Source organism: Ranitomeya imitator, chromosome 4, assembly GCF_032444005.1.
Source record: "Ranitomeya imitator isolate aRanImi1 chromosome 4, aRanImi1.pri, whole genome shotgun sequence".
Lineage (NCBI taxonomy): Eukaryota > Metazoa > Chordata > Amphibia > Anura > Dendrobatidae > Ranitomeya > Ranitomeya imitator.
The window spans coordinates 462826093-462839286 of NC_091285.1; the positions used below are offsets into that span (position 1 = coordinate 462826093).

General features: G+C 39.8%; 2 protein-coding genes across 2 annotated transcripts in view; both read right to left on the reverse strand.

Annotated features, from left to right (window-relative positions):
* TRPM1 (transient receptor potential cation channel subfamily M member 1) overlaps positions 1–1528 on the reverse strand; it is a 308504-nt gene extending 306976 nt beyond the window's left edge. Inside the window, exon 1 of the mRNA XM_069765815.1 lies at positions 1358–1528. Coding sequence (XP_069621916.1) covers positions 1358–1528 — 171 coding nt within the window. The remainder of the gene's footprint in view (positions 1–1357) is intronic.
* Positions 1529–1559: 31 nt separating this feature from the next.
* LOC138676483 (transient receptor potential cation channel subfamily M member 1-like) lies at positions 1560–11805 on the reverse strand. Its single transcript, XM_069765816.1, has 5 exons — positions 11672–11805; positions 5900–6113; positions 4045–4169; positions 3538–3709; positions 1560–2209 (listed from the first exon to the last, which is right to left on the reverse strand). The coding sequence occupies exons 1-5, from the start codon at positions 11672–11674 to the stop codon at positions 2031–2033; spliced, it is 693 nt and encodes a 230-aa protein (XP_069621917.1). The 5' UTR covers positions 11675–11805; the 3' UTR covers positions 1560–2030.
* Positions 11806–13194: the final 1389 nt, after the last annotated feature.

Sequence of the window (13194 nt, forward strand, 5' to 3'; positions counted from 1 at the left end):
TGAATTCAATCAAGTATCACGAAATGCTAGTAGAAAACATCATGTCTTCTGTGAGGAAGCTTACGTTTGTGATTCATTGGAGTTTGAAAAATAGCAATGATCCCAAGAGTAATTCAAAGTCCACCAAGTGGTCATCTCAGTCGTCTAACGTAAAACCCATAGAAAATCTTTGGTGGGACTTAAAGGGGGCTGTTTCTTCATGCAAATCCAAGCATATCAGTGAATTGGAGGTCATTGCCCATGAGGAATTGGCTAAGATTAAATGGAAAAACTGCCAGAAGCTGGTGTCTGGCAATGCATCACATTATCACATTTTAAGGAGGTTTAAGGAGGTCATAATAGCCCAAGGTGCTCCACCACGTCATTGGGGGGGGGGGGGGAATATATCTGAGACTACAGCAATCAGTAAAAGTAGCATCTTGTGTTGAATTTGGATAAATCACTTGATATTTTGCCTGGGTTGACCTATTTACATTGTTCTTGATTGACTTGCATATTGCAAACAGCAGAAAATGTGAACATTTTGCTAACACATCTCATTTGCATCTCATATGACTAAAGATGGCCAAATCTGCCAATATTGAAATTCACCAAATCATGCATGCTCTTTAGATCCCAGAACATAAAAAAAACTGTAAGATGTATTAAGAAAAAATCAACTAATACTCAACCTCCAGCCTTTCTCACTGCTTGCCATCTCCCATCCAGTCCTTGGCGCTTCTTCTTACTGCTGCCAGAAGCTGAAACCATGGGTGTCTTCACGCTACACCAGGACTGCCGGCCATGACCAGTCCTGCACATGTGAGTTGAAAGGTTGTAAAGTCAAGACTTGTGCTATGACCATACTCGTATGCTGTGCATGCGCAGGGACATCCCAGGCCTGGTCGAGGCCAGAAGCACCAGACTAACATGAAGTGGTTCAGGGTTTCAGCGCAAGGCACCAATTAGAAGAGGCATCTTGAGAGGTGTGTTTTATTTTTATATTTTTAACCTTTTCCCAGCTCTCCACAGTTCACTAGATTAGTGACAAACAAACCAACATTTTGCTGAATTCACGAAGATTGAATTACCAAAAAATCCATATTCTGGAGAATACAGATTTTTGTAAAATTCGAGTACAAATCCATTTTCACTTGTACGGATTCTCCCAACTCTATATATCACCAAAACCTTGAGTATTTACTATATTGTCAATTATTTATTAAATGATGATTACTGCTTATAGGGAGAATCATTAATGCAAGTGTTATTAAAGTTATAGTACGATCATCTGTATTTGCCCCTCTTAGAGGTAATTTTAACACCACCCTGCAGTCTGTAAGAAGCCAAACTGTATTGCATGATTAGTCGTTCTTACCAGTTCCTTTTTCCTCATACATTCCATTAAGACAACGAAGAGCTGGTGAGCCTGGTTCCGACTGTAGTTAAAGGTTTTCTGAATGGTAACAAGAAGCTGATCACGAAGAGATTCACTGATTATCCTAAAAAACACACCACAAAATACAAAAATAGCCACACCAAGAAACATTTTATTCTTATTTAGTCAGTGAACCTTAATACTCATTGGCCATAATGTTGCTAAAACCATAGTAATAGTCTGTAATACTGTACTCTAGTCAATCAGTCCAATTATTTTACTGGGAAGAAAGTGACTGAAGACCCCCTTTCCTTACTGGTTCTTGCCACTTGGCTTAATATAGTAATAGGATTGAACTATGTTTTATTGTTACCACTATGGTGCTGGTAAATTGGGCATTTCATAGGGTCTGGTAATGTGCGCCTTTATGGAACTAACTGGAAGCCGCTGCCGTGCTGGCCTTCTGATTAGTTCATGCCTTCTCATTAAGAAGCCCAAAAACAGCAACATGTGTTTTGTAATTTAATCTTATGTGTTAAGGTTATGATGCACTGATCTCATAAATCTGGTTGTATTCTTTGTCATTTATAAAAATTAGATGAAGGGGTGAAGATTTCCCACCATAGAAAATGACTCTCGGATCATAGAAGAACTTCACATACAACATGAAATCCTACCCTGCTTCTTCTGAGTATTTGTGGGCAAATGACAGTATGTCAGAGGCTCGACCGCTTCCATCACAGATAACTACAGGGATAGGTGGCTCTTCACGCAGGCATTCAAGGACAATGGAGATGACGTTGGGACCCCCTTCCACGATGAGTGCGACCACTGGCACACCTTGTCCTAGTCCTACAACATAAACAGCAAAAACTCTCAAGTGTCAATTAAATGTAGATGGCAATAAACATAAATACATGAAACTCATGATTTTTATGATTCCATGCACTACTTAATTGAAATTCATACACGTGGAGCGGTCACACTGGTGCAGGAGATGACAGCTGAGCATCCCTTTGCTGTCCCTGCCTCCTGTTTATTCCCAGGCATAGGATGACAAAGGGAAACCCATGTGTCACATTATTATATCCTAGAAAGTCAATGTTAATAGGAGATTACTAGGAGATGGAAATCCATACATACACAAATGCAATAGCATTCTAATCTCTAATAAATCTTGATGACATGGAAAATGAAAAAGGGTCATCTGATATTAGTAACAGCGCCACACCTGGTAATGGGTTGTGTCTGGTATTAAAGCTCAGCCCTATTCAAGTATATGTATACTTTTTTTCTAGTTAGACCAAATTTTGATTGCTAAAAACTTGTCATAAAAATATATATCTAAATTGGCATTAGGTGAGCATCAGTGACAATTATTACAATTAAACCAGAAGTTTTGGAAGTGACATCATATCTTACTGCCATACACCTTGATGAAATCACTGTTTTTTTATGCTCTCCTATATTATCCTAATGCTCTATTCCTATACCATACACATGGGAGTAAATGTACTTATGGTTTATTAATGAGCTGCAACATATAATGATGGTGATTCATGCACATTGATGTTCTAATTGTTAGGGTGGAAAAGGTAAACTTAAAGGGAACCTGTCATGTGAAACACATATGGGGTTAGCCGGCAGGTTATTAGTGTTCTGGAGCTGATCAGCGTCTGCACTGAAAGCCTGGCTTTATTCCTACTGGCAGCCTCTGGCTTTCAGTCATAGAGTCGCGGCCAGCATGGCTACAGTCACTGTTCAGTGCATAGTGAGTGGCAGCTGTAACCGCACCCCTGGTACTGACTGACAGCCGGCTCAACAGTGCACCAATACAAAGCTGGCTGTCAGTCAGTGCCCGGTTATGATTACAGCTGCCACTCACTATGTACTGAGCGATGACTGAAGCTACATCAGCCGCACCTCTGTGACTGAAAGCCAGAGGAATAAAGTTAATTTCCTCCCAGCAGCAGGGCTTTCAGGGCAGAGGCCATACGACTTTAGAATGTTATTAACCTGTAGTCTATCCCCATATCTGCAGGCTGATAGTGCTTTCTGACATGACAGGTTCCCTTTAAGCAAACATTATTCCCGGCAGGATTTGTATGGCAGAGTAGTGGTAGAAATACGCAATGGATAAAGAATGAAGACAGTGAGAAATACAACCTGACCAGACTTACTCGTATTGATTTTCTGAAGTGATATGTGTTTTTCTAACTGCCGCCTTAATTTCACCTCTGCTCCGTATTTTCCAAGCGTTCCATTATCCGCTAATATGAAGTGTGTGTGAGTGTTATTCAGCACAGAAAGTTTACTCAGAGGATTGGACATTGTTTGATAAGGTTTTGTTACCTGGTAATAAAATGAAATGAATGTTACATTTTATTAGATTACTATAATGTCGTGTGATATAACTAATGCAATCTTTGCAATCATTACAATACAATCTCGGTCACTTAATTTAGAATAATATTTATTTAAGCAATTATCAAATTAATACAAACACAAGAAAGCTACTGGATTAAACTGTATGATCTCATGACCTGTTGAAATTTCTATGAAACCTTTCAGAACAAGTCTTCAGTTTACACTATATAGTATTATAAATACTATAAAATAATAAAACTAATAACCCAATGCTACACGTTCACAATGTAACTACTATAACATAATCTCATCAATCTTACATCTTTTCCTATAAGATCCTCCTTGTTCTCCACAATTCCCCAAGGAGCAATTCCTATGGCACATATTCTTCCTCTGGACTTGGAAGAGTGGTCTTTCAAGGCATCACCCACGTGACGAATTACACCTGCAAAAGCTCAAGTTAGCCAGCTGTATTTGTAAAAATGAATGCTGCCATATTACAGAGTGCAGAAGATTGCATCAGCAAGAGCAGGTTCATATGGCCTCAGACGTGGATGGGTGGGCTTTCCCAAAATGCCTTGCAGCTATCACATCACATTGTATAGCAGAGCCAACCAGGGGGGCGATCATAGTATGTCTACAAGCCCGGACAGGGAATGCAGCAGCCATTTTATGGTGAATCTGGATAGTTAGAAAACATCACAGCTCAAAGCTCAGCCATATAAATAAGGAGAGATAACTAGGAAACTCTTAAAACACTGCAACAAAAACAAATCTTTTTGCCGCAATTTTAGAACATTGCGGAAAACGTTGCAGTTCTAATACAATTGTGTAAAAAAAATGTGATGCCGCAGTGTGCGAATGCAACCGAAGGATCATGCGTGTGACAGTTCAGCATTGAGGAAGATTAGTGTGCAAAAAATAGAACCTCATTCATGTTTTTCAGGGAAATTGGAAGCATTGAAGTACTTTAAATCTTCTGCAAATCAATTCACTTTGGAATAAATGTCCTGTTAAAATTCAGCAAATTTGAAAAGATTTGCTCTTTTAGAATATAAACTCTTTGTCGCAAAAACAACGTTGAGTTTAAAGTCTACTAATTATATATTTCGTATTCCACATCATGTCATATACTTGACATCAAATCTGCCTGATGTCAAATATATGACATAGCTATGCAAGTTAACATGACATAGCTATGCAAGTTAACATGACATAGCTATGCAAGTTAACATGACATAGCTATGCAAGTAGCCTTTTCAGAGAGGAAGAATAAAGGAACTCCTGTGCCACCTTTTCTATTTCTAATCCTAAAAGTCAATATCGACCCCTCAATGGGCCTTGCCATATGATTTAGGATCAGAAAACAAGCCAGAAACTCTTTTTGCAGACTCGCAGTGCAAAGCAGGAGAGCTGATTTGCTGGTTGAGAGGCCTTTAACAGATGTTCACAGGGGAATGAAACAAAACTAATTAATTTAGGATTTTATTATTTTTTCTTTTAACTAGTGATGAGCGAGTATACCCATTACTCGAGATTTCCCGAGCATGCTCGGGTGGTCTCCGAGTATTTCGGTGTGCTCGAAGATTTAGTTTCTGTCACGGTAGCTGCATAATTTGCGGCTGCTAGACAGCTTGAATACATGTGAGAGTTGCCTGTTTGTTAGGGAATTCCCACATGTACTCAAACTGTCTAGCACCCGCAAATGATGCAGCTATGATGACAGAAACTAAATCTCCGAGCACATCCAAATACTCGGAGATCACCTGAGCATGCTCGGGAAATCTCGAGTAACGAGTATACTTGCTCATCACTACTTTTAACATCAAAAGTATCGAGCATCATTCAACTGTCGAATTCTGATGTCTGCCATCATGAGAGCGTTGGGAAGCCCACATACACATTAAATGGTCAGCAAATTTTACTTAAAGTGGCATATTTGGAAAACATTAATCTAATGTGTATTGCGAGCTTTTAGTCTTGGAGTATATTAAAAGTGAGAACTACTTCCAAACAAGAATTGAGATGACCGGAAAATTTAAAGAAAAAAGCGAGTAAGGCTTTTATTACACTCAATGCGCAATGACAGGTCACATTCCAAGGAAATTTACGCAAAGCATTTTTATGTCGATGAAGTTTGCTTTCATATTGAGAGTAATTTATCATAGCTCTTACCTGTACTGACACCCCCAGTAAATATCCAGGCCCCTGTGGTCATGGCAGCTTTGATTAACCCTTTTCCAAATACTTGTTTTAGCTTTGGCTGCATTTCAAAGTTCTGCAGTCCACCATGTACAGAGATTAGAAGTTTAGGAAGCTCTAGCTGCCACTCTTTTACCATGAGGTGAAGCAAAGAGTCAGGTTTTGTATCGTAAGAAACCCGGATGTACTATAAGAAGACAATTATTGTAAAAAATACAAGATTAGGGTGAAATACAGAACATTCACTTTCCATCACAATATATACCGTAATAATGATTTCTTGATTTTGAAATGAGTCTTCATAAGCAGTCTCAATATTACTCTTCTTTCGCAAACTTTGTGTAAACTTTGTTTTACTCTGTGTTTAGGACAATGCAAAAGAATCACATTGTTTAAAGGGGACCTGTCATCAGGTTAATACTACCTGAACCATGGACTGCATGAATCAGAGCCTAGCTGTGCAATTACAGTCAGATATGTTTTACTTTGCACGAAGCATTTCAGTATAATAATAATTTGTATGGCTGGGTTCACATTGCGTTGCTGGCGTCCGTTAGATGGACTACGTTACACCGCGGCATAACGTGGTGTAACGCAGTCCGTTAACACCACCATTAATTCCTATGTCGGGCGCATCGCTAGTGCACGCCCACAATGGGCATGCGCTAGCGATGTGCCATCATTGAGTGACGGACCCTGAGACGTGGGCTGCAGCGTTTCCGGGTCCATCACTGCTAGCGCAGATAGAGCTAGCAGATGCTCTATCTGCGCTAGCGTGATGGAATATTGGCACTTGCGTTAACAGCAGCCCGTTAACGTATGTGTTGAACGGGCTGCTGTTAACGCAATGTGAACCCGGCCTAAGGCTGGCTGGGGATTATGTGTCTCAGGTGACTAGTTTGGGAGATGCTTCTCAGTCAAAGGAATCAGGGCAGTGAAAAGCCGGCTAGGGACCGCAATGAACTAGTCTATTGGTATGTGATGTTTTATCAAACAGCATTCGGTCCAATGTTATACTATAGGGCTGTGCAGATCTGCATTTTTTTACTCATGCTGATTCGTCTTGAAAAAAAGATCACAGCATGGGCAAGTGGCTCCACCAATCGAATTATGCGTACCTAGTGGCACCTATGGATGCATGTAAAACATTTTCCAAGTACAGTACGATATCTGTGGACTCAGACAATGGAGAAGAAGGAGAAATTAAGTTCTCCATCTTCTGCACACCTGGGCTGAGATCACGGATCACGCTAAGGTGAAACTCGGATCAACCTTGAGCAGAGTGTCATTAGCATAAACGGCCCAATTCTCTCGCATGAGATAATCAATGCTTGTGTGACCTCAGCCTCATGTTGTGATATAGAAAATGCAAAGCACAGCCGAGGGGGGAGGTGCACAGTCGATAGGTGCCCAAACCTTGATATATAGAAAACAAGTGACTAGCACACTCCTAGGGATTGTGATGCAAAATGGAGGGGTTTATTTACATACAAAGTCACAAACGTTTCGGTCAACTCTAGACCTTCATCAGTGTGCTAAGTACACCTGTATGTAAGGTAGAGCCCCAAATGGAATGTAAATAAATGGCATCAAAAAATATAACTGGTAAACTCGAACCAGGACAAACAAATTGGAGATGTCTAATGGAAAGGGTTAAGCCAAGGGGAGGGGAGAAAACCCTTATAGCTAAAGAGCTATGACGCAAATCAGCGCACAGGAGAGACCAAACTCCGCGGAGTTTGGTCTCTCCTGTGCGCTGATTTGCGTCATAGCTCTTTAGCTATAAGGGTTTTCTCCCCTCCCCTTGGCTTAACCCTTTCCATTAGACATCTCCAATTTGTTTGTCCTGGTTCGAGTTTACCAGTTATATTTTTTGATGCCATTTATTTACATTCCATTTGGGGCTCTACCTTACATACAGGTGTACTTAGCACACTGATGAAGGGGTCTAGAGTTGACTGAAACGTTTGTGACTTTGTATGTAAATAAACCCCTCCATTTTGCATCACAATCCCTAGGAGTGTGCTAGTCACTTGTTTTCTTTTTTTCTCAGCCTCATGTTAACTCGTGTTGGGTGATGTTATATACAGTACTTTTGTCAGAGGTCTAGTGCCATTCTCTTGTGATGACATAATTTTCACTGCCCAGTAGTACCATACACAATGCCACAATCTACTGAAAACCTTCTTAGTACCTTATACATTGTATCCTAATTTCAGAAAGAACTGCATGCCATATAATAAACAGTATGATAAATACATTCTACCATAGTATTGCCTTTTATTACACTTTGTTGCATAATGAACTGCAAATAATTATTATAATCCCAATGGCATCTTACTAACTAAGATGATGAAGGGACATTTTCATCACTAGTATCTAATGTCTACAGAACAAGAAGGGTGTGCACTGCAAATATACAGGGATCAACTCTCCAAGTGCTTACCAAGCAATATGAATAGTAAAAGACCAAGAGGAGTACAAAATATGGCGAGGATTAGTAATAAAGGATATAGTTTTGTAAAGAGATAGGACACCAGATAAAGAACATGATTCTAAACATTTAAAATGATACTCAGATGCTAAGGGGACACCTACTGCTACGCCCAGTGGAAAATAGCTATTATTATTATTATTATTATTATTATTATGTGGAGATTTTCCACTTGCCATAGCAGTATGGTTTTTTCTTATCTTATCATGGACACACCCAAGCTTAAATTACGGTAAGTATCTTTTTAAATGTTTTCAATCATGTTCTGGTGCCCTAACTCTTAATAAGAATGTATACTTTATTGAAGATCCTCACCATATTTTATACTTTTCTTTGTTTTTTACTATTGGTATCTAATATCTGTTACTTGCAGAACACAAGAAAAACATTGGTGGACAGTATCACCAGTTAGGCTTCTGCAGGTTCCTCTTTCAGAATAGAATTAGATTAATTGATTCAACGCCTACAATTTTCTTTTCTACTAGTCTTCATGCATCTCCCTGAATGTGCACGTTGTTTGTGTTTAATATGCACATTGTGTCTAAAATTTATTTTATGCGTGTAATATGTTCTTGAAAGCACATTGTGGTATATGTGTGTAACCCATATGTTGTGTATGTTTGTGTAAAACCACTGTTGTTAAGATTCTGTGCACACCGCCGCTTTCGATACTACAATAGTATTCTTCTATGTCGTGGAATTGTTACACTGGTGCTTTAAGGTTTGTGAATCCTTCAGAATTTCCATATTTCTGCATAAATTTGACCTAAAACTTCAGCAGATTTTAATCCAAGTCCTAAAAGTAGATAAAGAGAACCATATCAAACAAATGAGCAAAAATATTACACTTAGTCATTGTTGTTATTTTTTAAAGAAAATGATCACATATCCCATGTCTTTAAGTGGGAAAAGTATGTGAACCTTTAGGATTAGCAGATAATTTGAAGGTTAAATTAGAGTCTGGTGTTTTTAATGACAGGTGGGAGTGGGCGATCTGTTTAATGTAAAGAACAAGGTTATATCAAAGTCAGATTTTTGCAACAGATGTTTTTGGAAGAACATCATGCTACAAACAAAGGAGATTTCGGATGACATGAGAAGAATTGTTTATGCTCACCAGGCTGTAAAAGGTTACAAAAACATCTCTAAAGAGTTTGGACCAATCCACAGTCAGACAGATTGTATGCAAATGAAAGAAATACAACACCATTATTACCCTTGCCAGAAGAAGTAATCCAAAAAAAAGATTACTCTAAGAGGAAAGGCGTATAATTGTACACAAGGTCACAAATGATGCCAAAGTAACCTCTAAGCAACTAAAGGACTCTTACATTAGCTAATGTTAATGTTCACGAGTCTATTATCTTGAACTGTCCTCCCATCTATCTTCCTGCTCCCTCTTCGACCGCTTACAATCAGGCTTCCGGTCACACCACTCCACTGAAACTGCCCTAACTAATGTCACCAATGACCTATTAACCGCCAAGAGCAAGCGACACTACTCTATCCTCCTCCTGGACCTGTCCTCTGCCTTTGACACAGTGGACCATTCCCTGTTGCTGCGGACCCTCTCATCCCTTGGCATCACAGACTTGGTCCTATCCTGGATCTCGTCATAGCTAACTGACCGGACATTCAGCGTCTCCCACTCACACACCACCTCCTCAGCTCGCCTTCTATCTGTCGGAGTTCCGCAAGGTTCAGTTCCAGGGCCCCTGCTCTTCTCCATCTACACCTTGGCCTGGGACAGCTCATAGAATCTCACAGTTTTCAGTATCATCTCTGTGCTGACGACACACAGATTTACATCTCTGGACCAGATATCACCACCCTACTAACCAGAATCCCTCAATGTCTGTCCGCTATTTCATCCTTCTCAGCTAGATTTCTAAAACTTAACATGGACAAAATAGAATTAATCGTCTTTCCCCATCACACGCGACCCCCCTAACAAACCTATCCATTACAGTAAACGGCTGCCCACTCTCCCCAGTCCCACAAGCTCGCTGTTTGAGGTAATCCTTGACACTGATCTCTCCGTCAAATCACATATCCAAGCCCTTTCCACTTCCTGCCGCCTTCAACTCAAAAATATTTCATGGATCTGTACATTCCTAAACCAAGAATCTGCAAAAACCCTAGTCCATGTCCTCATCACCTCCCACCTCGAATACTGTAACCTTATGCTCTGTGGCCTCCCCTCTAACACTCTAGCACCCCTCCAATCTATTCTAAACTCTGCTGCCCGACTAATCCACCTGTCCCCCCTCTCCCCTCTGTCAATCCCTTCACTGGCTCCCCATTACCTAGAGACTCCAGTATAAAAGCCTAACCATGACATACAAACCCATCCACAACCTGTCTCCTCCATACATCCGTGACCTCGTCTCCCTGTACTTTCCTGCAAGCAACCTCCGATCCTCACAAGATCTCCTTCTCTACTCCCCTCTTATCTCCTCTTCCCACAATCGCATACAAGATTTCTCTCACGCATCACCCCTACTCTGGAACTCCCTACCACAACACATTAGACTCTCGTCTACTATCAAAAGCTTCAAAAAGAACCTGAAGACCCACCTCTTCCAACAAGCCTACAACCTGCAGTAACCACTGATCGACCAAACTGCTGCATGACCAGCTCTACCCTCACCTACTGTATCCTCACCCATCCCTTGCAGATTGTGAGCCATCGCGGGCAGGGTCCTCTCTCCTCCTGTACCAGTTGGGACTTGAATTGTTCAAGATTATTGTACTTGTTTTTATTATGTATACCCCTCCTCACATGAAAAGCTCCATGGAATAAATGGCGCTATAATAATAAATAATAATACCGTCAGGAGGACATTGAAATACAATCGCGTGCACAGCAGGTTTGCAATGAGAAAGCCAACGCTCTTCGAAAAGAACATTGCTACCCATCTGTAGATTACTAAAGATCATCAGGACAAGCCAGAAGGCTTTTGAGACATTGTTTTGTGGACAGATGACACCAAACTAGTTCTTTAAGTATAATATTTTTTACTCATTTATTTGCTTTGTTTCTTGTTATCTGCATTTAGGACTTGAGCGAAAATCTGAAGTAGTTTTAGGTCAAATTTATGCAAAAAAAATGGATAATTCACAAACGTTTAAGAACCACTATATTTGAGCCATTGTAATAAATTGCTGCAGTAGATTATAATGTTTGTGTAGCTTACGTTTCTCCAATTTCAAATCAAATTCTCTTCTAACATTTGCCTAGTCCTACTTACCATGGCTTTGTTTGAATGTCCTCCTCCCTGAAATTCCAGTATTCCAAATGCATCTGTGGGATTTAACTGTGTGTGTTTACCTATGGACCATTTTTCAGGCACAGCTTCCAGTTGCTTGTTTTCTTCTCCGGTCTTGTTAGCTATTGCATTCTGAGGCGTTGGGACATGCTGAGTAATGAGCTGACCACAGCAACATCTGAAAGCAGTGCACCAGCAATGTAGAACAGATTCATCACTTGGATTCAGTTTATACCATACATTACATTTCTTCAAGTGTTGATCTGAGATTCAGCTTTTAATGATTACATTTGGCCCAACTAAATGAGCATACAAAGGAATTACATGCATGATTATACTGTAATATAGTATTATAAAAGGATTAACTCCTTGTGGTGACTTTTAAATCTTCAGTTGAGACCCTGTGACAGACTGCAGTGTCATAGATTACAAATAGTGATGAGCGATTGTGCTGAGATAAGGTGTTATCCGCCGTGCTCGTGTGGTAACCGAGTGTTTTCAGCATGCTTGAATAATATGTTCGAGTCTTCGCGGGTGCATGTCTCGCAGCTCTTCGACAGCGGCAACACCTGCAGGAATTGCCTAACAAACTGGAAATCCCTGCATGTGTTGCAGCTGTCGAATAGCTGTGAGACATGCACCCGTGAAGACTCGAACATATTATTCAAGCACGCTGAAGACACTCGGTTAGCACACGAGAGTGCTCCGATAACACATCATCTCAGCACGTTCGCTCAGCAATAATTACAAAGTATAAAATTAAGGGATGGGTAGATGATTAAATACATTGCATGTCTAAAAACCCCCCTAAAAATATAGTTATTTAATAACATGAACATTTATACTAGTTCTAGAAAGATTAAGATAAAGTACCTGTTGCTGTCTTTGCTGTTGGCAACTATGTAGATGCATTCTCTTTTGAAAAATGTCTTTTCTATCCAAGCCTTTTGACCCTATAAAATAAGGAAACACAAACAATTCATGTTGTGTGAGTGTAACTTATGCCCTATTTCTTGAAAAACAATACCAGGCAATATGTTATATAGACAGTGGGAAAAAGTTTTAAATACATTCCCAAAAAGGTATATTTGTAGGAAGTCAGTTGGTATCACTGATATTGATATTTCTGATAAGTAAACTTGACAGCACTGAACTGTCCTCTGAAGCCTGATCATACAAGCTAATGGTGGAAATCTTTAAAGGGAGTCTGTCACCATCAAAATGCAAATTTAATTACTTAAGCATGTACAGTACAGACCGAAATTTGGACACACCTTTTCATTTAAAGATTTTTCTGTATTTTCATGACTATGAAAATTGTACATTCACACTGAAGGCATCAAAAATATGAATTAACACATGTGGAATTATATACTTAACAAAAAGTGTGAAACAACTGAAAATATGTCTAATATTCTAGGTTCTTCAAAGTAGCCACCTTTTGCTTTGATGACTGCTTTGCACACTCTTGGACTGCTTTGCACACTCAGTGCAGATGCTCAGGT